Here is a 27,237-nt window from a genome sequence, read left to right on the forward strand (position 1 = left end):
GTGCTATGCAACTCGTCCATATTGCGATGTGCTTCCGAAATTGGTCGAAAACAACCAAATTTCGGAGCACGCGATCAGTGGAGTGTCACTCGACGGTCGCATAACAGATCAAGGGGACCATCACCATCCAAACATCTGATGGGCCCCTTAACTCAGGTGGGATCACCGCCCTCACATCATCAGTAGAATATCGCTCCCATTCAAACTAAAACAAATATATATAATTTTTATTAAAAGAATAATCTAATTATATAACTATAATCTAAAATCAATTTTTAAACATTAAAATTCATACCTGTGTGTCAGCCTTCTGATCGATTAGCACCCTAATTTTTTCTAAATCATCAGGTAGCTCTTGATGTTTTTTCCTATCAGTAGACCACTTATTCAAGGAAAAAAATTTATTATACGCTTTATAAAATTATTAATATACGAAATCAGTTTTATAATTACCTCAGGAGTAGTGGAAATACGAATGGGTTCTTCACAACGGGACATAAAAATGGCAATCGATACCATACCCAAGACTGCAGCACCAGGAGACATCCGCTGATAGCATTACGTCTGTAGTTAATGGCTCGACACATCTCCCTGTACAACAAAGCCAAAACTGCGAGCCTCAACTGAATGATCCGACCAGATGAAAGTCGCTCAGATGTCGCAACCATATGCAGCGAACTTGGTTGCGCGATTTGTCCGGCATCAGCAACCCTCCTATCAGATGCAGTATGCATGCATGTGCATACATTTTAACTTCATCCTCAGACGCGTCCTCGCTCAACTCCCGAAAATTGGCATCTAACCAATTTAACGGTATCCGACCACCGTTAAAACTTTCTGGGACGCGTCCTAGATTTTCCCTGCACAAAGTAGTCTAGGAACCCTGCGCGATCCCATATATAACATCTCCATCCACCAGAAGCCCCAGGTGCATAGTAACATCCTCAAGTGTAATCGTGCACTCTTCGCACGGAAGATGGAATGTGTGGGTCTCCGGCCTCCATCGCTCTACTAAGGCAGAGATAAGGTCTGGTTCTATCTTATAGTGACCCTGATATCTACCTGTATAACCAAATCCAACCTCTACTAAATACGGCACGACACAACTAGGTATCATTAACTTAAGGTTCCTAATAAAATGATCTAATACACGGTTTTCTCCTAAAAATAAATAATTACAAAAATTAATTCATAATCTAATAATCATGTATTAAATAAATCAACAAATTATTACTAATAATTTAAATTAAATTAAAACGTTAAAATGTTATCGTATCGAGATACATGATTTCCATTTAAGCGAAATAGATCGCCTTCCATTATATATCTGCAAAAAAAATTATATAAGTAAAATATTAAATAAATTAAAATATTTAAATAAATTAAATACAAAATATTAAAAATATAATAAAATATACCTTAAACAGAGAATATAAGAATATTTGAGAGAAATTGAGAGAAATTAAGAGAATTTAGTGTGATGAAAGTGATTGAGGATAAGGGTAATTATAGGAAGGATTGTGGTGTGAAGCGTCAGGATATAGGGTAATTAAACATATATGTGGGGGTAGGGGTGCACCTTTCTGACATGTGGTAGATATATAGGTAAGGCGCGGCCCTGATCCGTGTTATACCCACGTGTATCTCATGTCAATATATAGCGCAGTGCAGGAGACACGCCTTATCCCACGTGACGCCAAATCAACATATAACGCAATTCAGGGACGCGCTTTACTGTTAAAATTATTAGATTAAAAAATATAGTCTGATCGATATTAAATCAATAAATATACCGGTCAACAGTAATTTTTCAGAAATAACGCCTCTTTCTTGTTCATAAAACCCCAAAGCTTCTTCTTCAGTCTTCTCTCATCACCGTTTCTCTGCAATTTATATTCTTTTGGGGATTTTTTTCAGTTACAAGGAGATTTTTTATTTTACGGCGATACCCTTTTGGTTACGTTAAAACCCAGTTTTAATTCTCCGTGTAAACATTTAAAAAAAAGGATTTGACAGTTTGTTTCCCCTTTTCTTTTGTAGGGTTGGAATTTGTTAGCAGGTGCAGGAAAACCCTAATATTTCTGCTCAATTTCTTATGTTTTTGCAGAGTATTTTTCTCTATTTTTAAAGGTCTAAAGACTATGCAAAGAAAGATTCTTCAAGGTGAAGGTGAGAGCTTTGGCTTTGATCTCTAATTCTTTGTTTTTTAGCTTAACCTTTGGTTAGTTTGTTATGGTTTTAGTTCTTGAGGGGGTTTTAGTTTTTAAATTTATAATGTAGATTTTGGAAATTGTAGTGAACAAGTGGAGTGGGTTTTGTTTGTATTAAGCATTTGAGTTGAATTTGTAGAATGCATTTTTTTTCTTCTTAAAACAAGTGTTTTCTTTGGATCCGAGCTTTGATAAATTTAATAGCATGCAATTGTCACATAAATCAAACTCTTTGTATTACCTTTTTGATCTAAGAATCTAAGTCAAGTTTGAGAATCAAATTAACTATTCTATAAACTAAACGACTGCTTTGGCTAATATGGAAAGATGCATAAATGCATTGATTGTTTCTGCATTATGAGGAACATTGATGTTTAAATGTAAAATCTAATTTAATAAAAGTGTGATTCTTCATTCTATTTATTGTCCAAAAATTCATTCAACTTAGATGCTACATTGCATATCTGTGTTTCAGGTTTTCCCACCCATTGATAGGACCTCAAACTAGCATATTTACTTTCTTCTATTGGAGGATCCAACACCTATTTAGAGGTACATTCGACGTGTAATTAAGATAAGATATTTATTCATCCATGGTTGAAATCTAGCTCTGAGAGCTCTCTAGGATGTTGTTATTGTATCTTTGTCTCTTAGTCGACAAAACGAAAGAATTTCGAGTTAAATTGTAATTCAATCCACTCCCCTGAGTTTCCTGGGAATTGCTGCCTGAGCAGCCGGCTAGAATGTGTATTAAGACATGAGTTTGCAGTGAAACCTTAGCTCTTATTTGCTTGATTTGTTAATTTAGATTTTGAGCTGTTAGTTTTCAAGTCATTCATTTTTGCTCTTTCATTATGCTGTTAAGCTCCATCCCTGACTGTTTATGCCAATTTTTATGGTTCATAAAATCAATATTCAAGTTCAAGCTACTGAAACATGGTGTGTAACTATGATGTTTTGTTGTTTTGTATAACCAGGATATAGGATCATTGTTTCTTTTGCTTGCGGGGACAATGATCCTGACAAAGCAGTATCGTTGCATACACTCATCTAGTTGTCAATGCACAAAAGGCCATCTAAGTGAAGATTTGATTTTCCTAGTGTTTCAACAACTCAACTGGAATCCGAAGTTGATTGCCACTCTTTCATTAGTATGCAAATGGTTCGATGATCTTGATAAGAGAGTACTGTGGAAAGAATTCTGCAAAACGAGGGCCCCAAAGATGATGCTTGACCTGCAGTCTAGTGGAAGTCACAGTGTTGATGGGAACTGGAGAGCACTTGGAAAACTGCTTATCTATTGTTCGGGTTGTAGTGGCGGTCACTTGTTCAACAGTGTTCAAATACCTGGCCATTTTGTTTACAGGACCAGGTTCTCAAGGACTTCAGGCAAGAGCTTCCTTTTACCACAATGCAGGACTGATATTTTATACGTGTCTGACCCCTGTGAACATCTGGACCAAGGGGAAGAGGGTGATGTGGGATTTTTCCGAGGAGTTTTCAAGTTATTCTTGGTTTCAAAGGTTCGGAAGATGTTGATTGACAGGGCAGCAAAGCTTCATCCAACAGCTGTGTGCCCTTATTGTAAGGCAAAGTTGTGGGACATGCTGCAAGCTAAAATGATACCGCAAAGTGCAAGCTGTAGTCTGGGTGCCTATGAGGATTGCATCGAGTATTACGTGTGTCTTAATGGACATATGCTTGGCATCTGCACCCTATTACCCTTGTCTGATTCTGAAGAGGCATCTGGATCGGAGTGAGTGATTGAATGCAAACCAGGTAATATCATGCAACAGGAATTCATATAACGAGCAATGCATATGGTGTAGGTTAATAATCTATTATTAGGAGTTTATGTGAGTTCTTAGCTGACAAAATACGCCTATATCTGACTAAATGTATACTTGTTCTTCGCAGTTCGTTTGACATCTCATTTGTGGATTGATCTCCTGGTGGATCAGCTATATAGAGGGGAGACGAGATGGACTGTACTAACTTATCTCTGGACCCGATAATCAACCATCGTAACTAAGTCTTCTCTCCAGTGCTTTGCTACTTTGTCTAAAGTCCTCACCGAGTGTTTCCTAGAAGGGTTAGAAGCAATAGCTAACCATTTTTTGCTTATTTCAATTCTCCATTGGTACACTGTGGTGAGTGTGAAACATGTAATACATGTACTTTGTACATTTATCATGTATGGCTCATGTGTTTTGCAGAGCTGATTGGCATCTCTAATAATTCATGAAGTAGTTGTTTAGATCATCCATTCCCTCGTGGAAGAAATTCGAGTAGACTCACAAACACATTTAGTCTTAAGTCTTCCTTATTAGATAATGCCAAATGGAAGAGAATGGAGCTACGTTCTTACTTTTTCCCATTCTGACATGTCCACTGTGTTTTTGATGAGATATAATGAGTTTCATTCATTATCCATGTGCATGTATGTCATCAATCATGTATACTGGTATGGGCATTGCAATCTGTCATCTGTTTCATCCAGACTATTGGGGGTTCCTATCCATTGAACCTTTGAAAATTGCATTAATAGGAATGAAAAGAAAAGCTTTTGGACATATAAACATTTACTCTGAAAACAATGAAATGATACCAGAACCTACACTTTTGAATGCACTATTTCACACCATTCAAACGGGTGATGTGTTATTTGCACATCACAAGACTATGGAAGATCTTTGAATATATTTGTTGATGACAATTCATCGTTTCTGATTTGGGAATCGTGACCAAAAATTCAAATTTGGTCGGCCAGTTTCGTAACTATATTTTATTTATATTTTTCTCTCTGTGAATGAGCAAATAACGAAAATCCAAAACCATTATGAATGACGCTTACAGTTCAAGTGATATCACAACGATCTCAGGGAAATTTTTGTAGATTATTAAATTGTAAAAATGACCGGATTTAGGTGTTCAAATTACCAAAGACACATACACCATGAACAATTCATGAAGGCAGGCCAGAATCCTATGCCCGAACTCTTCGTTTTCTTAATATTCATATTCAACATTTATTTAAATCCGAATATGTGAATATGATCATCCAAGGATCCTCAAAATACACATTCGACACTAAAGATATTATACAAGGGATGACGAATTCAAAACACAAAAACAAGTTCGGGAGACATATTCGGACGTAAAACCTGAGGTTCAATTGCTTGAGAGCAGAGTCTGATTAATGTGAAACCAATGAAGTGAACAAAATAGATGAACAGTTATCGACTACATGAATTCGGTGTAGAAAAGCAGAAAAACAACACATTCTAAACATTAAATGTCCACAACCTCTTTTTCTATACCAGATCTCTCGCTCTTTCATCTGCAGAAATTTGTTAAATCACAACTTAATTTAAAGCCAATGACTAGGGTAGAATGAAAAGGAACCGCGGATTAACAAAAGCCACCTGAAAATAATGCCTTCCCCACCTCAAGCTGCGGATTATAATATGACACAAACGCACTTGTTCTTCTTTGGTTCGTTTATTATTTTCTTTTCTGCACATTACAGAAAGATAAACATGTTACTTCACAGAACCGTATGGATTGCAGTTTTCAGACCAAGGAGTATTATAATTAATTATTAAGAAAAACATCAGATTATAGTTTTCGTAATTGAATGAATACTGATCGTACCTTTCTCCAAAGGAGGAGGTTGAACAACAACGTGCATAGTCGTTACTCCACCCGGAACATCACAGAGAGGGCTCTGACACTCCCCCAGTGTTTTGTTGTTCTCCAATATTTTCCCAGCACTAATTAACTTGACATCCTTCACTGTCCTTGGACCATTCACCTTCTCTGCACGAAGTTAAAACGACTATAATTGATCAGGAAAATGTTAATAAGGATGGAACGAAATAAAATTACAAAAAGGTCAAGTCATATACAGGAATAACAAAAGAACATAAGAGAGAAATCCAATGCTATTCAATCAGAGAGAAAAGTCGAGACTTCCCCACAACTGCAGTCCAAAACTAATACAAGCAATCCATTCCTTATTATCTTATATGACATAATGTATGTATACCACCATTCCTTTTTTCCATTTTCTTTCTTCTGTTACTAAAATGTAGGTCACTGCATTTTCCATTTTCCTCTTGCGTGAAATGCAGAACTTAGCTCAAACCACGGTTTTAGAAGAACCACAACTATAATTTAAAATTAAATCTATCCGCAAAACTTACATATGCGGACCACATACATAAGAAATGCAAAGCACATAAGAGACAGAATCAAGAGAGTGGGACGGAGGGATGAGATGAAAGCATATCACACTAATATGAACAATATAAAAGCATAAATCTTAAAAACTCCATCTAGATCATCTCAGTTAGTAACTCAATTATAAATTGTTTGACAAAACTGCCTCAAACGTGCATCACTCAACATAGTTTGAAAGCTTGCATCTGGCGCAGACATATATATCAATAGAAAAAGCCTGTGATGTTATGAAGCAAACCGAAACCTTTATAGTATGTTGGTTTATGTAGCGTGCTAACCTACTTCGGATGAATACAATTATCATTTACCCATAAAAGAAAATATGAAACAGCAGTAGTCCACCACAATCTTTGATCAATAATAATTTGAGAGCTAATAATAATCTTTTAACAGGAAAAGGCCCGAACTGGTTTCTATTCATATTTGTGACAGTACACAAGCATTTGTAATCCATTTACTGATCAAAGCATTTAAGCTAAAGCTACTCTGCTATGGAGGATTGAATTTTGGGTCCTAATAATGATTCTATTTTCTTGCATAGTTTCACTCATCGGAAAATCAAACCAACAAAATGAATAAACCACAAAAACAACAAAAATCAATTTCATGAACAAGATACCAAAAACAAATTATCAAGTGAAATAAAGCTGAAAGATTGACCAAAAAATACAATTGCATTTCATCAGACACTAGCTAACTAGCTAACCTTTAGGCCATTGAGCAATAACACTTTCCTTCAAAGTTGTAACACTTGTAGCAGCCGGAAAGGTTTTGGGACCGATATCGGATCCATCAGTCAACCGAAACTTGACCTCCAATTGATCTTGAACACTAGCCATCTCCAGAAACCTTAGAGACCCCAAAATCTAAACCCTACCCCAAGATCTTTACTCGGAAATTTTGCTCAAATCTATACAAAAAAATCTCAATCTAGAAGACTGGAACAACGCTAATATTCCTCTAAAGTAATTAGTTTCCTATATTTACAACAATCACATACCCTCCAAGAATTCCCATCTGGAAATTCTGCAGAACTGAAATCAGGAAAAAAGAAAAACGAATTAAATACGCAGGCAATCTATTTAAGGAAAAAAGCACAGAAAAAGTTCCCAAGTAACACAAATTGGGTAAATCCAAAAACACAAAATCATTAAATAAGAAAAGATCCACCAATATAAAAATAGAACGGAAAATCTCCAAATTAAAGTCTTTAAGATGAGAAAATCTGCTAAAAAAATCCAAAAATTGGCCACAAAAAAACCAAATAAATAGAGAAAAAAGAAAAGCAAAAGCTTAGTGGGTTATCTTACTTGAGCCAAAAACTGATATGGGTTGATTTCTTTTGGATGAAAAAGCCAAGCTTTGAAGAAGAAAAAAGAGAAACTGATGGGGCGGCTTTGATGAAATCAACAATAAGAGAAGAAGAAGAAATCAAAAGAGAAATCAATGCATATAGAAGATTGAAGAAGAGGCGGTTTTGGAGTTTTCAAAGTCTTCTCAATCTAAATCTGTGGTCAATGCTTCATTTTTCCCTTCTTCCAATCTACTATGCTATGGAAATTTTCACTTTCCCTTTTCTCTGTAAAATAAATAATTTAAAAATGGTTAATTACAGTTTTAGTCATTATACTATTTCTGTATTTTCATTTTGATCATAAACTATAGATTCTTTTTAATTTCATCATTAACGTTTAAGACATTTTTGGGTACACCTTCGTTATATTTTGGAAAAAGGGTAACTTTTGCCCTTGTAATAGATCTAATTTATCATTTTCGCCTCTATCATAATTTCACATCAATTTAACCCTTAAAATTGCTCAATTGTATCATTTTATACTCAACTCCTGACTTAAACCCTAAGTTATAAACTCCTAACTTAAACTTAAACCCTAAATCATAAATCCTAACCCTAAACCCTACCTTAGGATTTATAATTTAGGTTTTAAGTTAGGGGTAATATATATAACGATGCAATTAAACAACTTTGAGGGCTAAATTGATGTGAAAATACGATAGGGTGAAAATGATAAATCAAGTCTACTACAGGGGCAAAGGTTATCCTAATATTTTCATTTTGAGTGTTGCTTTTAATAATGAAAAAAGGTTTAGAATTTAGAGAGGGTTTAGAGGTTCGAGGCTCTATCAATGAGTTCAAATTATATTGAGAGTTGTAGACTCGTAATTTTACCTTTCCCTCGTTATATAATTTCATTTCACGCTTATTTGATCAATAGAAGAGGTTTTATTAGTGTTTTACATTAAGGTGATATATTTGTAATTTTGATATGTTTCATGTGAAACATAAAAATGATGCTTTGTGATTTAAATATATGCACTGTGCGTGATTTTGGTTGCAATGATTGTTCGACCTATAATGTACGTTGAAATTATGTATAGAAGAGCATTGGAGATTGTTTAGGCACCAAATGTGAAGGTTTGAGTCAATTTAGAAGGCTTTTTCGACTCAAGTATACATTTTCTAATTTTAGCTTGAATTATTCAAATGATATCGATATCATATAAAATTACAAAATAAAACTAAGGAAAATTAAAAAGAGAGTATCGATACTCTTAAAAGTATCGATACTGAACTAAAAAAACTTTAATATGTCAATTTTATATTTGTATTGTCTAAAAGTATTAATATCTTAAGAAGAGTATATCATCAATATATCAATATCAACAACAATAAAAACCTTAGAATTGAGTATTGATTCACTTGAATCACTTATAATTGTTCTATAAGATTTAAAAAAGAACCATATTGCTTGAATTACTAAACTCTCTTGAATATATTGTGCATTAAAATAAATGATTATGAATTGAAAATGAAACTTTGTCATAACGATGATAATGGTTAGGGGTGTACAAATTTATATATCGGATCTAATTCAAAAAATTGGGATACTTAAAATAGTAATTTTTATTTGATCCCAAAATATCTATATTTGAGTTTTTGAATATCCGAATATCTGGATATCTAAACCTGAATATAAAATTTAATTTGATAAAAAATAATTTTTTATTTTTTATTTTGTAATTTAATGTAACTTTTTCGATACATCTAGGGATGTACATGACTAGGGTTGGGTCAGGTTTTTGGTCCATCCGACTCAACCCAAAAATTATATTTCCTCCACCCGATTCAAACTCGACATGACCCTGACCCTCCTTTTTAGATAAAATATGACCTAACCCGAAATAATATATTTATTAAAATAATATTATTTTTATTGAATAAAAATAGACATTTAATTGAAAAAAATTTATAGGAGTATTATTGCAATTATCCCTAAATATATTTGGTAAAATTACAATTTTTTGGTCGGGTCGAGTATTTTTCCCCCAAACCAGAACCTGACCTAACTTGAACATAACCTCTAAAAACCCATAACTCGACCTGACTCAAACCCAAAACGTTTTTAAAAAATCCAACTCCATCAGGTCAGATAGGATCCCGTCAGGTTCGTGTCCCATGCCCATCCCGAGATACATCTACTACATTATATATATATATATATATGATTCAGAGCTAGGTGGCTTATCGAGCGAGTTGACCGCGAGTTGGGCAGTGCTCGACTTGTGCTCGTTAAAAAAATTTGTTGCACTACTCAATTCGTTTCTCGTTAAAATTTTTCTCGACTCGTGCTCGTTATGAAAGTTTGTTGGTCGAATTCGTTGCTCCTTAAGCTCGTTGCTTGTTAAGCTCACCAAAATTTTTATTTTTTTAATTGTAAGTAAAAGCTACTAATACATAGAACATATTATAAACATAGATTAATAAAAAAATTGTCAAAAAAGTGTATGAAACAAATTTAAAGTCTAAACATTAGAATAACAATTCATAAATACATTAAAATAATAATTAGGATTTAATTTTTTGATGTGGTAAATAATAATTATTAATTAGTAATTTAATATATTTAATTATCTATTACAAAATTAATAGATTAGTACTTTTTTAATAAAATAAATTTTAAGATAACTACTAAAAATTAATAAAAAAAATTAACGAGTTGCTTACGAACTTATCGAGTCAAGTTGGAACTTTACTCGACTCAACTCGTTAAGGTCTCGAGTAAAGCTCGAGTTTTAAAGTAGTTTTGACCGAATCGAATTATATCTGCTCAACTCATTAAACACCCCTATTCAGAGCTTTAATGTGTTAGCGAGTTACTCATTTATTGGGTTAAAGGATATCTAAAATCTAAAATATCAATTTTTTTTCTTCAGATTTTCGGATAATTCAAAATTAAAATTTATCCGATCCGAATTATCTAAAAAAAACGAATCGAATCAATTGGATCAGATCTTTTTAATCACCCCTAATAATGATTAAATATCTCTGAGAAAAGTGTTATTATCGATTGGTAACCATGAGTGATGATCGATCACTCTTGTAGTACTTAATGTATATTTGTATCTATGTGTGATCTTTATATGATTTGCGGTGATAAGTGTCATTTATTTCATCTTGGGTGATGAGTGGCATTCGGAGGAACGTTTTAAATATTCCAAAAATTATTTGATTGACAACCATCCATGACGTAAAAATTATCTGAATATATCCCTCACATGTACAATATTATTTACATTTACAATATACGAGAATTACTAAAGTAGACGATGTGATAAACTAAACAAAATGATACTCCTATTCAAATGATTCATAAGAATGGCATCTCTGATTCCATACACATGAAAAGCTTCAAATATGTGATGGAAAAAATAAATTATCGGCAAAGTTGTTTGAAATGATTCTCATGATAACAACATGTGAATATTATAAAACCTAAGAGCAGGTCCCTGGTTCATGGGAGCTGCAAACAAAGCAATCTCCATAATCTAAGTTCTAAATTCCACAAATATTTCAAAATAAAGGCAAAAGGAGAAAGAACAAATGAAACCAACAGGTTCTTCTTCTTCTTCCTTTTTTAGGATAGGAAAGAAAGAAGAGTGTAGGTTTGATGTATGAGCCCTTACCAAATGGCCATTGTGTTCCTACAGCAGTGACACCAATGGGGAAACACTTCCGAGTATCTGTGTATTTTCACACCTTATTCTGAACCTGAACAATAAGACAATAACCCTTGCAGGAAGACCAATACGAGTATCCTTTTCCCACATCAAAAATAAATAAATATTGATCGATTGCTATGTTACAAACTGAAAAAAGAAAGAATTTTCATGGCCGTGCTAGAAATGCAGGCCCTCTCCTGGCTACAGCATGCATTTTTCGAGTGATGGCGGTTAATCCAACCCACTCTTTACTCCGTTTGTTCACCCCCTTACCTTTCTGAAATACATCTCGATATATTTTTCAGGCTGCAATGAAAAACACTCGACTTGCATACTTCCGAGTCTATATCGTCCCTTCTAACTCCTCTAATCCGATTAACTACAATTCCAATATGTGGCAGTTCCTAACAAAATCATCGGAGTAGTTTACATACTTGGTCCAAAATGGCCGAAGATGCTCAAAGCCAATCTGCAGCCATGGTTTCGATTGGCCATTGTAATGAATAACTGCAGCTCTTTTTGCATTCTCGACATTGGTCTTACTCTGATAGCCCAAACCGAGCATATGCCATGACGGGTCAATTGGACGAATATGACCTTTGAATGCAATCAGTGCAGGTGGTAGAGTTCCAAGTTTCCACATTGTTAGGTTCGACTTCAGGTTCTGCCACAAAGAAACCAATAATCAATGTAAACGAGTGAAATAAACCAGTATTGATCGCTATATGTAAAGGATTACAATGATGTGATTCAATTTCGAACAAGGGTAAGGTAGAATTATACAAACAGTCGGGAAAATTAGTAGCCAATAAGTTACCTCTTTCAGCCAGTAATGATATGTTTCTCTTATATTCGTCTTTCTCCATGCATGGAGATCGAAAACATTCATCCCATATGCCCATGCACATTCATTGGGATCCAAATGCTTAGCTATAAGGGGATGGGAAAAATTGAAGTAGTTTCTGAAATGTTTGGACATCACCCACTCATCCTCGCCTTTACAAGTTTCAACAGCTCCATTAACCTTTCCCCATAAATCGATATCCCAAAGTGGCGACAAATCACGCTGAATTACGACATCATCGTCTAGAAACACCACTTTGTCAAGGTTCGGAAAAAGCTGTTCAAATCCCACAATCAAAACATGTTTTGGGAGGAAAGATGATGCATGCATAAGAAGAAATTGTCATGGAAGTCTCAAATTACCTCTGGTAAATATATCCTAAGATGGTTGAGTAAAGATATGTACTTTGGACTTCTAGCTTGCAATTTCGAAGCAAATGTTCGTGGAGTAGTTTCGGAGAGATTTGTTCCTGCAATATGATTGCCGTGATAGTAATTTCTGACGCCATGATGATTCTCCACAGCCTCAAGCACGGGTACATTCTCTCTAGTTAACCAATCAAACTGGTGAACACCTTTCACTTCGACTATCGCGGGGGACACAGGGTTTAGTGCAAACCAGGCATGCATACCTGCATAAGTCTTCTTGTCTGTGATGATATGGAAGACAATCTTTTCGGGTTTTAGAGATGATTGAACGGCAGAAGTGACGACAACTGATGCAGCCAATATGTTGTCTGTTGACAAGACAAAGTGGTGGTAAGAGTTGTTGGAAAGAACAGGGAGGAGCTCAGGAGAAGGCAATTGTCTGCGTGCATGAGCGTTTGAAGAATATTCGTCGGTTAAACGCAGAGAAAGGCAGTATAAACCTTTCGGAATGGAACTTGCTGCAAAGTGTTTGTTCATCAGCTCAGAAAATTTTGATTCCCTAATTTCTCTTTCAAGTTTCTCCATCTGTGCAGAAAAGACGAACGCTAAGGAAGTTCTCCAAACTCAGGAAAATTGTGAAAAATTAGAATTCATACCGAGCATATATGGATATTTGTAGATGCATAATGTTATCACATAGTGCACTTTATACATCCATTGAAGGATAAGAATGAGTTATTACCTAGTATCAGTGAAACAAAAAAAATAAATAAAGCATCCTACATATGTGAAACAGTTAATAGCCCTAGCTTTCACCATTTTTGTTTGAAGCTTAATAACCATGATCAAGTGTCAGATAAAAGAGGGAGATTTTATTCTTCTTTAGTTCATTTTTCTAACTGTGTCATCTGTGATCCCGTTTGTTATTGACAACAAAAATACCGAAAAAACAACAAAACAACGATAATCTTCCATCCAGATTATGCTAGCTTTCATCATATGCAACCAAAGGTCCATAAACCACACAAGTAAAACAAGCATTTATTTATTTATTGAAAATTAAAAAAAAAAAAAAAACAAGCATTTAAGCTAGGACCTTCGGGTCTAGTATAATGACAGGAAAATGTTTCCATGTCAATTCAATAACCAACACCTAAATGGACTTTATATATTAATTGATGCAACGTAAATAGTTAAACATTAACATTATTTCTAACAATCCTCAATCAATATTACCGAAAATAGAAAATAGAAATAGAGGAAAATAAAAGTAACGTAACACGACCGTACCATTGCTCTTAACATGAGTGCGAAGGTCTTTGCATCATATTGGTTGTTCTTCATTTCAGAAACAAGTTGATTAAATGAAACTGGAAGTTTTACACCATCTGGGATTTCCTCGGTGTTTGCTTGATTGAGGATCTTATAGAAGTCCTTAACAAGTCTCTGCTGCACAATCACCACAAAAGACCAACTCAATTTAAAATCATAAATAAATTGTTTCCCGCAAAAGACAATAAAAAAATTGGTTCCAGCATGGAGAAAATGGATACTTACCTCTGAATCATCTCTACCAAGAAGCCTCGGTCCTAACCGCCTACCTAAACAATCTAGGAATGGTGGAACAAGTAGAAGAGTCATGGATCCAACAACAACACTTTTTAAAGAACTCCTGTTCTAATCAGTTTTCATGGTATTTCCATCAGGAGAAAGAGATCAAGAATCAATAAAGTGCATAATTATACGAGTTTGAATTAACCAGTTCTAATCAGTTTTCATGGTACTTCCTTGGGGAAAGTTAGGTGCTCAAAATTATTCGATAACAAAGACAAATGAACTTTTGAAAACAGAAAGATCTGGTTCCAAGTTGAACAATTCCTCAAAAATATAGGAATTTTTTAAACCTATAATTTCACTAAGGCTAAGATGTGTAAATCAGTAAATCAACTGGAAAAAGAACTCAAATGAGATTAAAAGGGTTTTGAACTTTCAATTTCAACCATCTGTATAATCTAGCTAGTTCAATTGTGCTGATAACAAAAGCTTTAATCGATTAAAAGCTTAAGTACACTAACTTGAGATTCAGATTCAACCAGCAAAATTAAGTAAAAAAACACATTGACAAATTCATTTTTGTTAGGCTTGGATTTTATAATATCGCAAATAACTTTTGCATTTCAACGTAACGAACACAAATTTACAGTCAATGAAAGCTACAACTTGCAGATTTAGGGACCAAACCCGTCATGCCACATAAACCACATATCCTAGTCCATCAATAATGCAAAACAAGCCCACATGTTAGAATCAATGCACAGCCAAATTAGAATCAGGACAAGCTAAGATTAAAAGAAAATGATATAAAGAAAACTAACATTATATTAAGATAATAAAAGAACCAAATTAGCTCCATGAGGCATGAACACCCCAAATCAGATTAAAATGAATCCAAAATGTTATCAAATGCATCATAATACCAATCAAAATCAAATGCATAACCAAATAGACCCGAACAAAGTATAATTGAGATTTCAAGAAAAGACTAGCAGCAGGTAAATAGAACTAACATCAAATGCAATAACTAAAGAAAACATACATCAAGTAAGCTGCCATCTGACTATAGAAAAGAACCCACATCAAATCCAATGAAGATCTATGAGAAAACAATGAAAAAAAGCCACAAAAATTATAAGGGCATACCAAATGAGGAACACTTGTTGACACCTTCAAGGGTAACAAGAGCAGTAAGAATGAAGACGAAAGGCAACAAGAAAGCGAGAATAAGAATGGTATGGAAAAGGGTCCTATATGAAATATGTCTAGCTGCCACTTTGATCTTCATCAAGTCAATAAACCCATTGTTGCTTGATATCGTTAAACTTCTCATGCTAGGCGAGACGTGAAGCTGCATCCTTGTCTATGCAGCCCCTCCACACCTGAACAAATCCACTGGCTCCAAAAACACGCCACACTTGTTCTTGTTATCAAATTCCACTTCTCCACAATATATCTCGCTGCTCGGATCTGCACCCAATCCCACAACCATCAGATCCAACCCTTTCCCCTTCTCTTTTTTTTCCTGATTTAATCTTCAATTTCTTGATCTGGGTTCCCTTCAAAACTCCCCTTTTTTAAGTTGGTCTTAACAAAGGACCTTCACTGCATTGAATATTTTAACACCCACAAAAAAATTGGGTATTTTTCCTCTTTCTCTTCCCCTTTTTCTTGGTTTTTTTTTTTGGATCAAAGAATTAAGCAAGTTGTTTTTTTAGATCTGGGTAATGGTTATTGAAGCTCTCCCATAGATCAAGAAAGAATGAGGAGGAAAACAAAGAGAACCTGGGTCCCTTTTTTTTAATGTGTTGAAAAAAATGGGTTTATTTTCTCTTTCCTTTTCGGGTTCTAATCAAGATCTCCCATTGGTGCGGTGGATCGACTCATCTAATTTCTTAAGAAAATTAGAGGAAAAAGAAAGAGAATGATTAAACCCAAAAATGAAAATAAAAAAAATGAAAACTTTGATTTTGATGAGTCAATAACGTGTGGGCTTAGATGGAGAGAGAAAAGTGGGAGATTTACGACCTTTGGTAGAGGAGGAACCGAAACAAAGGAATTCTCTTTACAGTTAAATTTAGTTGTTTTCCTTATTTTATGGCTAATCATCTACTCTATGTGTGGATGTTATTTTCTTAAATTTACTCCAATGAAAAACCTTTTTAGTTTCATCTTATTTATATTTATATTTATATTTTAAATTTTTAAATTTTTTTATTTAAAGTTATAATCAGATTAAATTCATTAAATAATTTCAGTGATTAAATAAAATATTATTTTTTTAAACGATCTAGATCCGAGTAGTTGGGTCGATAAAAATGTGTGTGCATATTACATTATAATCATCTCAATTTATTTTAAAAAAACTTATGGTAAAATTTAATTTGAATAACGATTTATTAATAAATTAATTTTAATTTAATTTTTATAGATTATAAAGTTTTAGATAATTCAATCTTTTAGTTAATTCTAACTTCATCCCAACGGAAGTTAGATGAAAATATTTTTCTTTGGAAACGCTTCTCCAAACGAACTTTTCCAATGTTAAAGCATCGTTTTTTCAGTTTCTTGATTTGAAATAATTTTTAATAGTAAATTTTTAATTGAAAATAAATTGTTTAAAAGTATTTATGCATTTTAAATGAAAAGCCAAAATTACTTTCATAAATATTCTGAGATGACTCTTAAAAGTTTTTAGGGCCTCGTTATGTATTCCTCTAAAAATAGGTAATCTCTTTAAAATAGTGTCAAAGCAAGTGCTTGTATTTCATAATACCAAGCAATCAAATATGATAGGCGATAATATGTAGAAAGAAAGAACCTACGTTGTTGGTATTTTTAACTTTTGTGATTGTGACTCAAATTATTGACTTCAAAGCAAAAAGTTCGTAATAAGATTTTGAAGTTTGCCCATTTTCATGCAATAATTAATTAAGTATGCATTATTTTTTTATACAATGAAAATTGGTTTTTTTAGTATTATCTATTAAAATAATAATTTAAAAGTTTAATATTGAGTAGATAACAAGATACTAAACATATATTCTCACTAAAAAAAGGCCTGCTAGCCTTCCTTTCTCGCTGTCTTATAATTTTATGATATATTGTTATTAAAGTTGTTTATTTTAAAATGATGTCAATAAAAAATGTTACATATTTTTACTTTACTCAAAATTTGAGATGCATGATCAATATAAATGAAACACAATTTAAGAAATGGATGTCCCTTGTTCCCATATGTAATGGGGTAAGGGGGAGGTAAGATAATAGACTGCCCCCAACACTAGGTTGAGAACAACTTCCGTAGGAGACCTCCAAATTATGAAATACCCTCCATGGGACTCGATCCCACGACCTCAAGGTTAAGAACCTTGTGCTCTACCAACTGAGCTGGATGGTCATTCCACACAATTTAAGAAATGAATTACTTAAATATTCTTTTGGAACTAATAATAGTTGTGAGTTCTACCGGATAAAGAAAAAATATAATAAAATTAAAAGAAGTCTACAAATATTAGAGTAAACTAATCTAGGATTGCTTATTGAGTGAGTTGATCCTGAGTTGAACAATACTCGACTCGTTGCTCGTTAAAACTTTGCTTGACTCATGCTCGTTAAAAAAAACTTATTGCTCAACTTGTGCTCTTTAAGTGTAACACCCTAATCTAGCTCGACCGAAGATCGAAAGATTACGATGTCACACGATACCACCGAAGTGGGCTAATCCAAAATTTTTCTTTTTAAAATCATGTTAAACCATTACATATAACATCATTCATAGAAATGTAAATAAAACATAGTAAACATGTTTTACAAATACAGGGAGCTCGTAAATCATCCAAAATAATACAATGAGTTTAAATCAAAATAGAGTTATGATTAAATACAAAAGGGTCTAAAGTAGTACATGCCCTCTAATACAAATCAAAACGTACTCTGAAGCCTCGGTTGTACTGGAATATCTGGTGATGATAACGCTACACGGACTGCCTCCTAAGAACCTGCGCACGAAAACACATCCCAAATGTTGAGCTCAAGCTCAGTGCCTCGCTAATAACCGTACAATACTACATGTATTCACTAAATGTATGTTCTAGAGGCATAGGTACGAAGACTTAAGGAAATGCTGACATGACATGTTGACGTAGGCATCATGGTGTGACTGAGGGTTCTATATCTCGAAGCTCACACACCCCTCTAGTATTCCTAAATATCCTTGGGTATTTGGGGTGAGATCCGGAACTACACCAGAAATGTACAGCCGACCAACTTACTCCGTTGAGTTCTAGGGCATCTGCGTCTATCTAGCAGCTATAGTGCCTTGGCACTAATTGAGATATCCAACTATACGATTACTGCTAAAATAACTCGGGTGTCCTGATTGTATCCCGAACATCAAACAAGGCTAGTTTTATGTCACTTAGTTGTTATTGTTTCTAGTTGTTCTGAGTTTATTACTATTATCACTTATAGTTTTATTTCATGGTGTTATGGTATTATTAGGTCCCTCAATTCTATCCCTTAAAATCCTTGGGTTTCTTACCCAAAATTGTTCGTGGGTACCTATACTAAGGCCCCTTAGTATTGGTATTTGACCTCTGGATATCAATACTATTGACTTATTGAAGTCTAATAGAAAAGGGATAGTATCGATACTCCTGGTCTGTGGTATCGATACTTTCCTGAGTATCGATACCAAATTTGACTTCGATGTTTTGAAAAATATATATAAGTACCAATATAGCTATTGGGGAGTATCGATACTCTATCATTGGTATCGATACTCCCATGAGTACCGATACCAAACATGGTTACTAGAATCTACTAAGTGAACTTGGTATCGATACTCTACCTACAATATCGATACACATTGCATGGGTATCAATACTTCTAGCCCAAAACCCTTTTGTTTTTAGTGTCTAAAGAACATTATCGATACTATTCTTCTAGTACTGATACTTATGCCGAGAAATACCCTGTTTTGGGCACGAAAATATCTCCCCAACACCACTCCTATAAGTCCTACTGAGGTCCCCAAACGTTATTAAAGTGTTATGTCTAATTAAAGGGGTTATAATAGGTCCATTAACATATTGAGAACACTACAACAAAACATATTTTAGCAACGTTTTTTAGTCTTATAGCGACACTTTTAAGCGCAGCTGAAAATACTATCGGCGCTAGTAAGAGCGTCGCAAGAAGAGCTGCTAAAACGAACGCTACAAAAGTTAGCAGCGTTTGTATACCTAAAACGCCGCAAAAGGTACAGTTATATAGCGGTGTTTTTGGCCATAAACGCCGCTAATTCTTTTATCTTTAGTGGCATTTTTTCCCACAAACGTTGCTAATTCTCTTGTCTTTAGTGGCATTTTTACCATAAACGCCGCTAATGCTATTGTTTTTAGTGGCTTTTTTCCCACAAACACCGCTAATTCTCTTGTCTTTAGTGGCGTTTTTACCACAAAAATCGCTTATGATATTGTTTTTAGTGGCATTTTTTGCCACAAACGCCGCTAATGCTATTGTTTTTAGTGGCGTTTGTAATACAAAACACCACTACATATTATGATTTGTAATGCTATTTTTACCACAAACACCACTATTTGCAAAAGGTTGGTATATGTAAGTTTGATTGGGTTGCTCTTCGTTGAACCCGTAAATTGTTCATCATTGTTATTTTCAATATGTTTTGTTCCTACTTTGTATTGCCCTAATTTAACTTGTAACAATATCTAATAACAACCTAAAAATAAATTTATGCTTCCAATTAAACAAAAATACATAAAATATGAATAATTCAAAGTTTGCAAAGATCCATAAAAATGTAATTTAGTTCAATATTATTCACTAGAATAAACAAAACATTAACCTAAGAAATCACCTAGGATGAAGAATTTTTTGCTTGATTATGCTTCTTCATAGCTTCAAGTTGATTTTGAAGTTTTTCATATCCTCTATGTTTCTCTCACTTTTCTCGCTTAATTTGTCATCCGAGGCTGAATATTGGTGCAACCCTACATAAGGCTGAGTGTTGATGCAACCCTACATACAAAGTTGAGATAAAATAAGTCATTTCTAAAAATAAACACAATTACATTAAAATAAATTGGAATGTAATTTTGTATACTAGAGCATCAACTCTCAGTCTCTTACCTTCATCTTGGTGTTGTACAAATGAACATAGATACACTCGATGAAGTGGTTTGTAATCTCATTATAATCAGTAACAGACCTGAAAACAATAAGGTTCAAAGCTAGTGTAATCTTATTAGAATAAATAAAGGGTCTGAAAGCAACAACGAAATGCAAAGCTAGAGAATAAAAATCTAGAAGTGAGGTTCTTTTAAATTTTAATTGGCGTAATGTAAACTGATACAAAACTCCACTAACACTCAAATGAAAAAAAGACCAACCGACCAAAACAGATGAAACAAGCTTTTGTATGATTAATTCATATCAACGTAATGTAAATTTTACTTGGCACTGTATTCGATGTAAGCAGGTGCATCAATCTGCTTTATCAGCTTCTCTCCCTTGCAGGCGCGCAAATAAGAAAAATGAAGAGCTTAAATTAGCTGCTTGTAAATAATAAAAATCCATGTAGTAGGAAAACAAGTTAAAACATAATGACATTTCATGAAAAGCATGGACTGATGCTAAAATCAGTTACCCGTGCTGTAGAAATGGCCACAGCTCCAGGATGATCATTAAGGTACTACTTATCATCCCGAAGATTTGGATCATTAAGTAAAGAAAGCAATCATGGATTACTTACAACAACTCCAGATAAGTCATTTACGGATCACTAAAATTCGCAGCATAAAGACCAAAACTATTCAGAATTGTTGTAAGATTAATAATAGCCTTTCCATTGCATGGATACCTAAATACTCCTCAACCGAGAGCATTGCATGAAAGAAAATTTATAAACGTACCAAGCTTGGTTCCAACAAGAACAACAGGCACACCAGGGGCATAATGGTTTAGCTCGGGAATCCACTGGAAAGAAAACAAGAAAATAACTGTAAGTGAACAGTAAATTGAAAGCCGGAGTCCAAACCAAAGCACTTATCTTCGTTTGAAATTTTATGAAAATGCATGCAACCTAACCATTTTAGAAACATTTTCATGACTGGCCTTGCTAATGAGGGAAAATGCCAAGACGAACACATCAACGCCTCGATAACTCAAGGTTCTTAATCTGTTATAATCCTCCTGTCTTGTTACCCAGAATTTCAAAATTAAGGATCACCATGAAAATCTCTATAAACGTTCTTCTAACAATGAAATTTTAAAAGAAATGCAAAAACCTCAATGGGCAAAGTACCTGCAGTATCCCACAAACCTAGATTAACAGTACTCCCGTTGAAAACAACATTTGCGCTAAAATTGTCAAAAACAATTAGCACATAATCCTGTTTTCCACCGTAATAAAAAGCATGAGAAACCCGATCTTCAACAATGGATTTCTCTTTATCAATTCATCAAAATTGCTAACGACTTAAACCAAAGAGATAGTTTTTTTCTTCCCTTAATATCAAACTCATTTCAACATTAAACATTGAAGTATTTAGAAAAAAATGACATTACCGTGGGGAAAGTGTTGCTGGTGTAAGAAATCAACAAACAAGTTTTACCAACGGCACCATCACCAACAGTCACACACTTTATAAAACTGGTAGCGCTCATTTCCTTTTTCTTTTTCCTTCTTTATTTTTGTTCTTCACTCAAAGATTAGCCCCAGATCTTTAACACCTGAGGAGAAAAAGTTCGAAATCCAAATAAAAGATTAGCCCCTTTTACGACTCCCAGCCATAAGATTAAAACCCTAACAGATCCTTCGACGTTGTCTTTTTACGTCATCGACGTCGTTATTCCTTTCTTCTGCAATCCAAATCCCAAATATGATTCCGGATTCAAATCCAAAGCCCAACAAACAAACCCTAGAGATAGCAATATAAGATATGATTTGGAAGTTTTGTGCCACGGATATCGCCGGAGGCGACGATGCGCCCTGGGAAGTTCCAGAGGCGAAAGACGAGCGAGAAAGCAAAGAATAGATTATTCAATTCTTGAGTTGAAAAGGGGCCACTCTAATAAGGTTCATCAGTTTTGAAAAAAATATATTTTAATCATTGCGGCGTTTGTATAAAAACACCGCTAAAGTACTACTTTATTGTGAAATTTGTTGAAAAAATGCAATTATAGATGAATCCTATTATGGCATTTGTATAAAAGCACCGCTAAAGTATTATACTATTACGGTATTGTTGAAAAATACCACTATAGATAAACCCTATTGTGGCGTTTGTATAAAAACGCCGCTAAAGTACCACTATGTAGCGGCGTTTGTAAAAAATGCCGCTAAAGTACCACTCAGTTGTGGTATTTATAAAAAAAACGTCGCTAAAGTACCACTCTGTTGTGGCGTTTTTTTGAAAAATGTCATTATAGATGAACCCTATTATGACATTTGTATAAAAATATCGTTAAAGTAGTACTTTATTGCGACGTTTGTTAAAAAAAATATCAATATAGATGGACCCTATTACGAAGTTTGTATAAAAATGCTGCTAAATTTACTATTTTGTGGCGTTTAGAATGTAAACGCCGCTATATGTTTAAAGTTAGTGGCATTTACTCTCAAATCGCCGCTAAAAATGCCATTGTAGAACAATTTTACTGTAGTGGAAACACTAAACATTGAAATCCATCATGAACATGCTTTAAGACTCATGCAAGCTAACAAACTCACCTAGTGATCTACATTGCAGTAGAGTTGAATTAGAAGTGAGTTATCTTGAATCTCTAAGTTGTTTTAAACACCCAAAGTTCAACCAAGAGTGAGCTTTTCCTTTTCATTGCACTTGGAGCTTTCTCCAACTTCTCCCACTAAACAAATAATCAAATACCAGAGTTACTAATTTATTTGGAAGTTTAAGGTGTTAAAACAAGGGAATTACTGAAAATGCCTCAATGTATTAATTTATCTCATTTACATCACTTATATAGTATTTACAACAGAGGCTAACTGTCTAACTAATCCTCTAACAAATTTCTAACTTCCCTAACTGACTTCTTATTCTTAACACTCCCCCTCAAGTTGGGAAGTGAAATACATCTTCAACTCCCAACTTGGATTATGTTGTGCAACACCAAGAGCCTTTGTTAGAATATCTGCTTGTTGCTCTGCCGTTGGTACAAATTCTGTTTGAACCAGGCCTTGCTGAATTTTCTCTCTTATGAAATGACAATCTATCTCGATATGCTTTGTTCTCTCATGAAACAAAGGATTTGCTGCAATTTATAGGGCTGTTTTGCTATCACTAAAGATCTTTGCAGGTTGATTATTATTGACACCAAGCTTCTTTAACAACCCTTGCAACCAGATCAGTTCTGAAGTTGTTACTGCCATACTTCTATACGCACTTTTGCTGAAGATTTCGCTATGGTACTTTGTTTCTTTGATTTCCATGAAACTAGTGAATCACCTAGTTTTACACAGAAACCTGTCACTGACTTCCTTATCATTGGACATGTTGCCCAATCTGAATCACAACTAGCCACCAGCTGACAACTACTTGAAGCTTTCAAGATAATCCCCAACCCAGGATTATTCTTTATGTACCTTACCACTCTAAGAGTTGCCTCCATGTGCTCTTTCTTCGGATGATGCATAAACTGGCTAAGATGTTGGACTGAAAAAGCTATATCAGGCCTTGTATGTGTCAAATAAAGCAGCCTGCCAATTAACCTTTAAAATTCTGTTTTGTTAGCTAAACAATCCTCACCTTTGTTCTCTTGTTGCAGGGAATGATCATACTCCACTATAGTGAGTTTAGTATTTTGTTCTAAGGGCGTTGCAGCAGGTTTTGTACCCCCTATCCCTGCAACTTGAATAAGCTCAAGGGCATACTTCCTCTGATTTAATAATATCCCTTCTTTTGTTCTCAAAACTTCCAAGCCCGAAAAATATTTCAGTTCTCCCAAGTCTTTCATCTTGAAGTTCTTATGCAACACTCATTTCAACTCTGAAATCATCTTAGCATCATTCCCTGTGATTAACAGATCATCAACATAAACCATAAGTACTGCTATACAATCCCCTTGTCTCTTAGTAACATAAAATAGTCATGTTTGCTTTGACTATATCCTGCTGAGATGAGGGCTTCTGTGAGCTTGGAATTCCATTGTCTCGAGGCTTACTTTAAGCCATAGAGATACTTTTGTAGTCTACACACAACATTCTCCCCCTGACTACAGAACCCTTGAGGTAGCTCCATGTAAACTTCCTCAAGTAAATCACCTTGCAAGAAAGCATTATGAATATCCATTTGCCACAAAGGCCAATAAAAAATGGCAGCAAGTGCAAGAACAAAACAAAATATGGTAAGCTTTGCAACAGGGGAAAAGTATCCACAAAATCAACTCCCTCTCTTTGATTATAACCCTTAGTCACAAGTCTTGCCTTGAACCTCTCAACTTCACCTGAGGCTTTGAACTTAACGCAAAATACCCATTTACATCCAATTCATACTTTTCCTGGGGGCAAGGGAACAAGAGTCCAAGTTTTATTTAACTCAAGAGCATGAATTTCCCCATGCATTTCCTTAACCCATCTAGGATCAGATTGGGCTTCTTGAAAAGTTTTTGGTTCAGGGAAATGAGAAACAGAAAGCACAAAAGTTTGTGTATGTTTTGGTAAATGAGAATAAGAAATATAGTAAGATATGGGATATTGACCTGAAGGAGAAGTAGATTGGCAAGTATGAACAAAATCATGTAACCAAGATGGAGGTTTAGAAACTCTAGAAGATATTCTAGTAGTCACAGGGCTAGGAATAGAAGCTTGAGGAATAATGATTGTAACTATATCTGTTTAAGAATTAGAAAGATCTTCTAAAGAAGCTGAAGGCAAAACAGAATATGAGGAAGGAATTTGGTTAAGTGAGGAAGGGAATGAGAGTTGCAAAAAATCAGAGTCAGGTATATCAGGATGAGGAGGAAAAAAGACTGATTGGAGGAAGCGAATTTAAATGGAAAGACATCTTCATGAAAGATAACATCTCGGTTAACAAAAAAGGTTTTTAAGTCAAGATTAAAGAGAATGTAGCCTTTTTGAGTAGCAGAGTAACCTAGGAACACAATAGGAATGGCTTTTGATGAGAATTTATCACTATAGTGTGGCTTAGTTGCATAACATAAACAACCAAAGACTTTAAGATGAGACAAAGATGGTGGTTGGTGATAAAGCATCTCAAATGGTGTTTTCCATTTGATCACAGAAGAGGGAAGCCTATTGATAATGTAACATGCAATGAGTACACACTCACCCCAAAATTTAAGAGGAACATTAGAATGAAAACAAAGGGCTCGGGCAACCTCTAAGATGTGTCTATGTTTCCTCTCAGCAACACCATTTGTGTTGAGGAGTACCCACACAAGAACTTTGATGAACAATGCCAAGTGAAGAAAAGAAAGGGGAACATTCTGAATTAAAGAATTCATAGCCATTGTCACTCCTAATGACTTTAACAGAGGTAGAAAATTGAGTTTTGGCTAAGGAAATGAACTATTTTAAAGAGAAAAAAACATCATTTTTGTTCTTCAACAAATATAGCCAAGTCATCCTAGTGTGATCATCAACAATAGTAAGAAAAAACCTATGACCACTGTATATAGAAACTCTATATGCACCCCATAAGCCAATGTGAATAAGCTGAAATGGGATGGCCGACCTAGAGGTACTTATAGGAAAAGGTAATCTAGTTTGTTTAGCTAAAGGACAAATAGAACATTTATGCACCAAATCATGCTGAAACTTAACAGACTGCAAACAATCTATTTTATTCATTGTAGATAAAGCAGCATGCCCTAATCTAGCATGCCAAATACAAGTGTCAAGCTTGGCAGAATCCATACAAGGAGCAGTAAAGGAAAAATGATTTAAAGCTGGGGGCTGAGAAACAGACAAACCAGAAGCAAAAGAAGTAGACTCAAAAAAATATAATCCTCTAGATTGCCTACCAATCCCCTTCATCCTTCCAGTGCAGAGATCTTGTAGAAGGCAAAAGTCAAGATAAAAGGTAAGGGAACAACCAAGATCATGAGTAAGCCGTGATACTGACAGTAAATTATGTTTAAACTGTGGAACAACAAGAACATTATCAAGGGTATAATCTGAAGTAAGAGAACAAGAACCAAGATGAGTGATAGAAACCTCTTTTACATCAGGGAAATATATGAATATAGTAGAGGAATTACAAGGACTAGAAGAAACCAGGCTCTTAAAATCAAATACAATATGGTCTGTTGCTCCTGTGTTAACAATCCATTTAAGTGAAGCATTGGAATGTAAAGGATCGTTAGTAAATGTACCTGTAAGGTTAACAGCAGATTCTGCAGGTGGTTTGTTCAGTAACTGCAAGATTTGTTCATACTGTTCTTGAGTGAATAGTGGAGGAGAAGAAACTACTGAATTGAATCGAGTGGAAGTAGCCACCAGGTCAACAGAAACTGTTGAATTTGCCGCAGTGTTCGAAACTGCTTTCTTCTTAGTAAACTTGTAATTGGAAGGAAATCCAATTAGACGATACCATTGGTCCTTCTTGTGACCTTTGATCTTGCAGTAATCGCAAGTACCAGAGAAATATTTTCGCTTAGAGGAAGCAACAAAACTAGAGAACAAGGCCATCAAATCAGGTACAACAGCTACAGAGAGATGAGAACACTGTGATTCCTCTCGAATCTTCACGGAATAAGCTTGATTCACCGTAGGCAAGGACTGCATAAGAAAAATCTGACTCCTTATCGCTGAGTAAGACTCGTTTAAACCCATCAAGAGTTGAAACAGTTTTTGTTGAATAAGGTGTTTCATATTCTGCTGGGAAACATCACAGTCGCAGGCAGTAAACGGGATCAAGGATTTATACTCATCCCATAGCATTTTCAACAGAGTAAAGAAAGCAGAAATGGTAGATTCACCTTGACAGAGAGTGGA

The 27,237-nt window shown here is 34.7% G+C and overlaps 3 protein-coding genes and 1 pseudogene across 9 annotated transcripts; 1 reads left to right on the forward strand and 3 right to left on the reverse strand.

Annotated features, from left to right (window-relative positions):
- Positions 1 to 1,935: 1,935 nt before the first annotated feature.
- Positions 1,936 to 4,429, forward strand: LOC120187858 (EID1-like F-box protein 2). 5 transcript variants are annotated; one of them, XM_039191464.1, is made up of 5 exons: positions 1,955 to 1,987; positions 2,108 to 2,169; positions 2,686 to 2,762; positions 3,188 to 3,989; positions 4,128 to 4,429. In XM_039191464.1, exon 4 carries the CDS (start codon positions 3,224 to 3,226, stop codon positions 3,968 to 3,970), a length of 747 nt encoding a protein of 248 aa, XP_039047395.1. In that variant the 5' UTR covers positions 1,955 to 1,987; positions 2,108 to 2,169; positions 2,686 to 2,762; positions 3,188 to 3,223; the 3' UTR covers positions 3,971 to 3,989; positions 4,128 to 4,429. The 5 variants fall into 5 exon arrangements, with proteins under 5 accessions (XP_039047393.1, XP_039047395.1, XP_039047391.1 ...); XM_039191462.1 differs by lacking the exon at positions 2,686 to 2,762 and having other exon boundaries at positions 1,936 to 1,987; XM_039191463.1 differs by lacking the exon at positions 1,955 to 1,987 and having other exon boundaries at positions 2,033 to 2,169.
- Positions 4,430 to 5,360: 931 nt separating this feature from the next.
- On the reverse strand, positions 5,361 to 7,962 carry LOC120187859 (membrane-anchored ubiquitin-fold protein 1-like). 2 transcript variants are annotated; one of them, XM_039191465.1, is made up of 4 exons: positions 7,763 to 7,962; positions 7,159 to 7,478; positions 5,865 to 6,029; positions 5,361 to 5,726 (listed from the first exon to the last, which is right to left on the reverse strand). In XM_039191465.1, exons 2-4 carry the CDS (start codon positions 7,289 to 7,291, stop codon positions 5,671 to 5,673), a joined length of 354 nt encoding a protein of 117 aa, XP_039047396.1. In that variant the 5' UTR covers positions 7,292 to 7,478; positions 7,763 to 7,962; the 3' UTR covers positions 5,361 to 5,670. The 2 variants fall into 2 exon arrangements, with proteins under 2 accessions (XP_039047396.1, XP_039047397.1); XM_039191466.1 differs by having other exon boundaries at positions 7,159 to 7,486.
- A 3,228-nt stretch (positions 7,963 to 11,190) lies between these two features.
- LOC120187857 (probable galacturonosyltransferase 13) lies at positions 11,191 to 16,154 on the reverse strand. 2 transcript variants are annotated; one of them, XM_039191459.1, is made up of 6 exons: positions 15,384 to 16,154; positions 14,241 to 14,293; positions 13,974 to 14,129; positions 12,678 to 13,268; positions 12,289 to 12,591; positions 11,191 to 12,135 (listed from the first exon to the last, which is right to left on the reverse strand). In XM_039191459.1, the coding sequence occupies exons 1-6, from the start codon at positions 15,592 to 15,594 to the stop codon at positions 11,851 to 11,853; spliced, it is 1,599 nt and encodes a 532-aa protein (XP_039047390.1). In that variant the 5' UTR covers positions 15,595 to 16,154; the 3' UTR covers positions 11,191 to 11,850. The 2 variants fall into 2 exon arrangements, with proteins under 2 accessions (XP_039047390.1, XP_039047389.1); XM_039191458.1 differs by having other exon boundaries at positions 13,974 to 14,132.
- Positions 16,155 to 20,710: 4,556 nt separating this feature from the next.
- Positions 20,711 to 22,274, reverse strand: LOC120187835 (annotated as a pseudogene).
- Between the last annotated feature and the right edge of the window lie 4,963 nt (positions 22,275 to 27,237).

The sequence above is a fragment of the Hibiscus syriacus genome, unplaced genomic scaffold, assembly GCF_006381635.1.
Source record: "Hibiscus syriacus cultivar Baekdansim isolate YM2019G1 unplaced genomic scaffold, ASM638163v2 tig00113726_pilon, whole genome shotgun sequence".
Taxonomy (NCBI): domain Eukaryota; kingdom Viridiplantae; phylum Streptophyta; class Magnoliopsida; order Malvales; family Malvaceae; genus Hibiscus; species Hibiscus syriacus.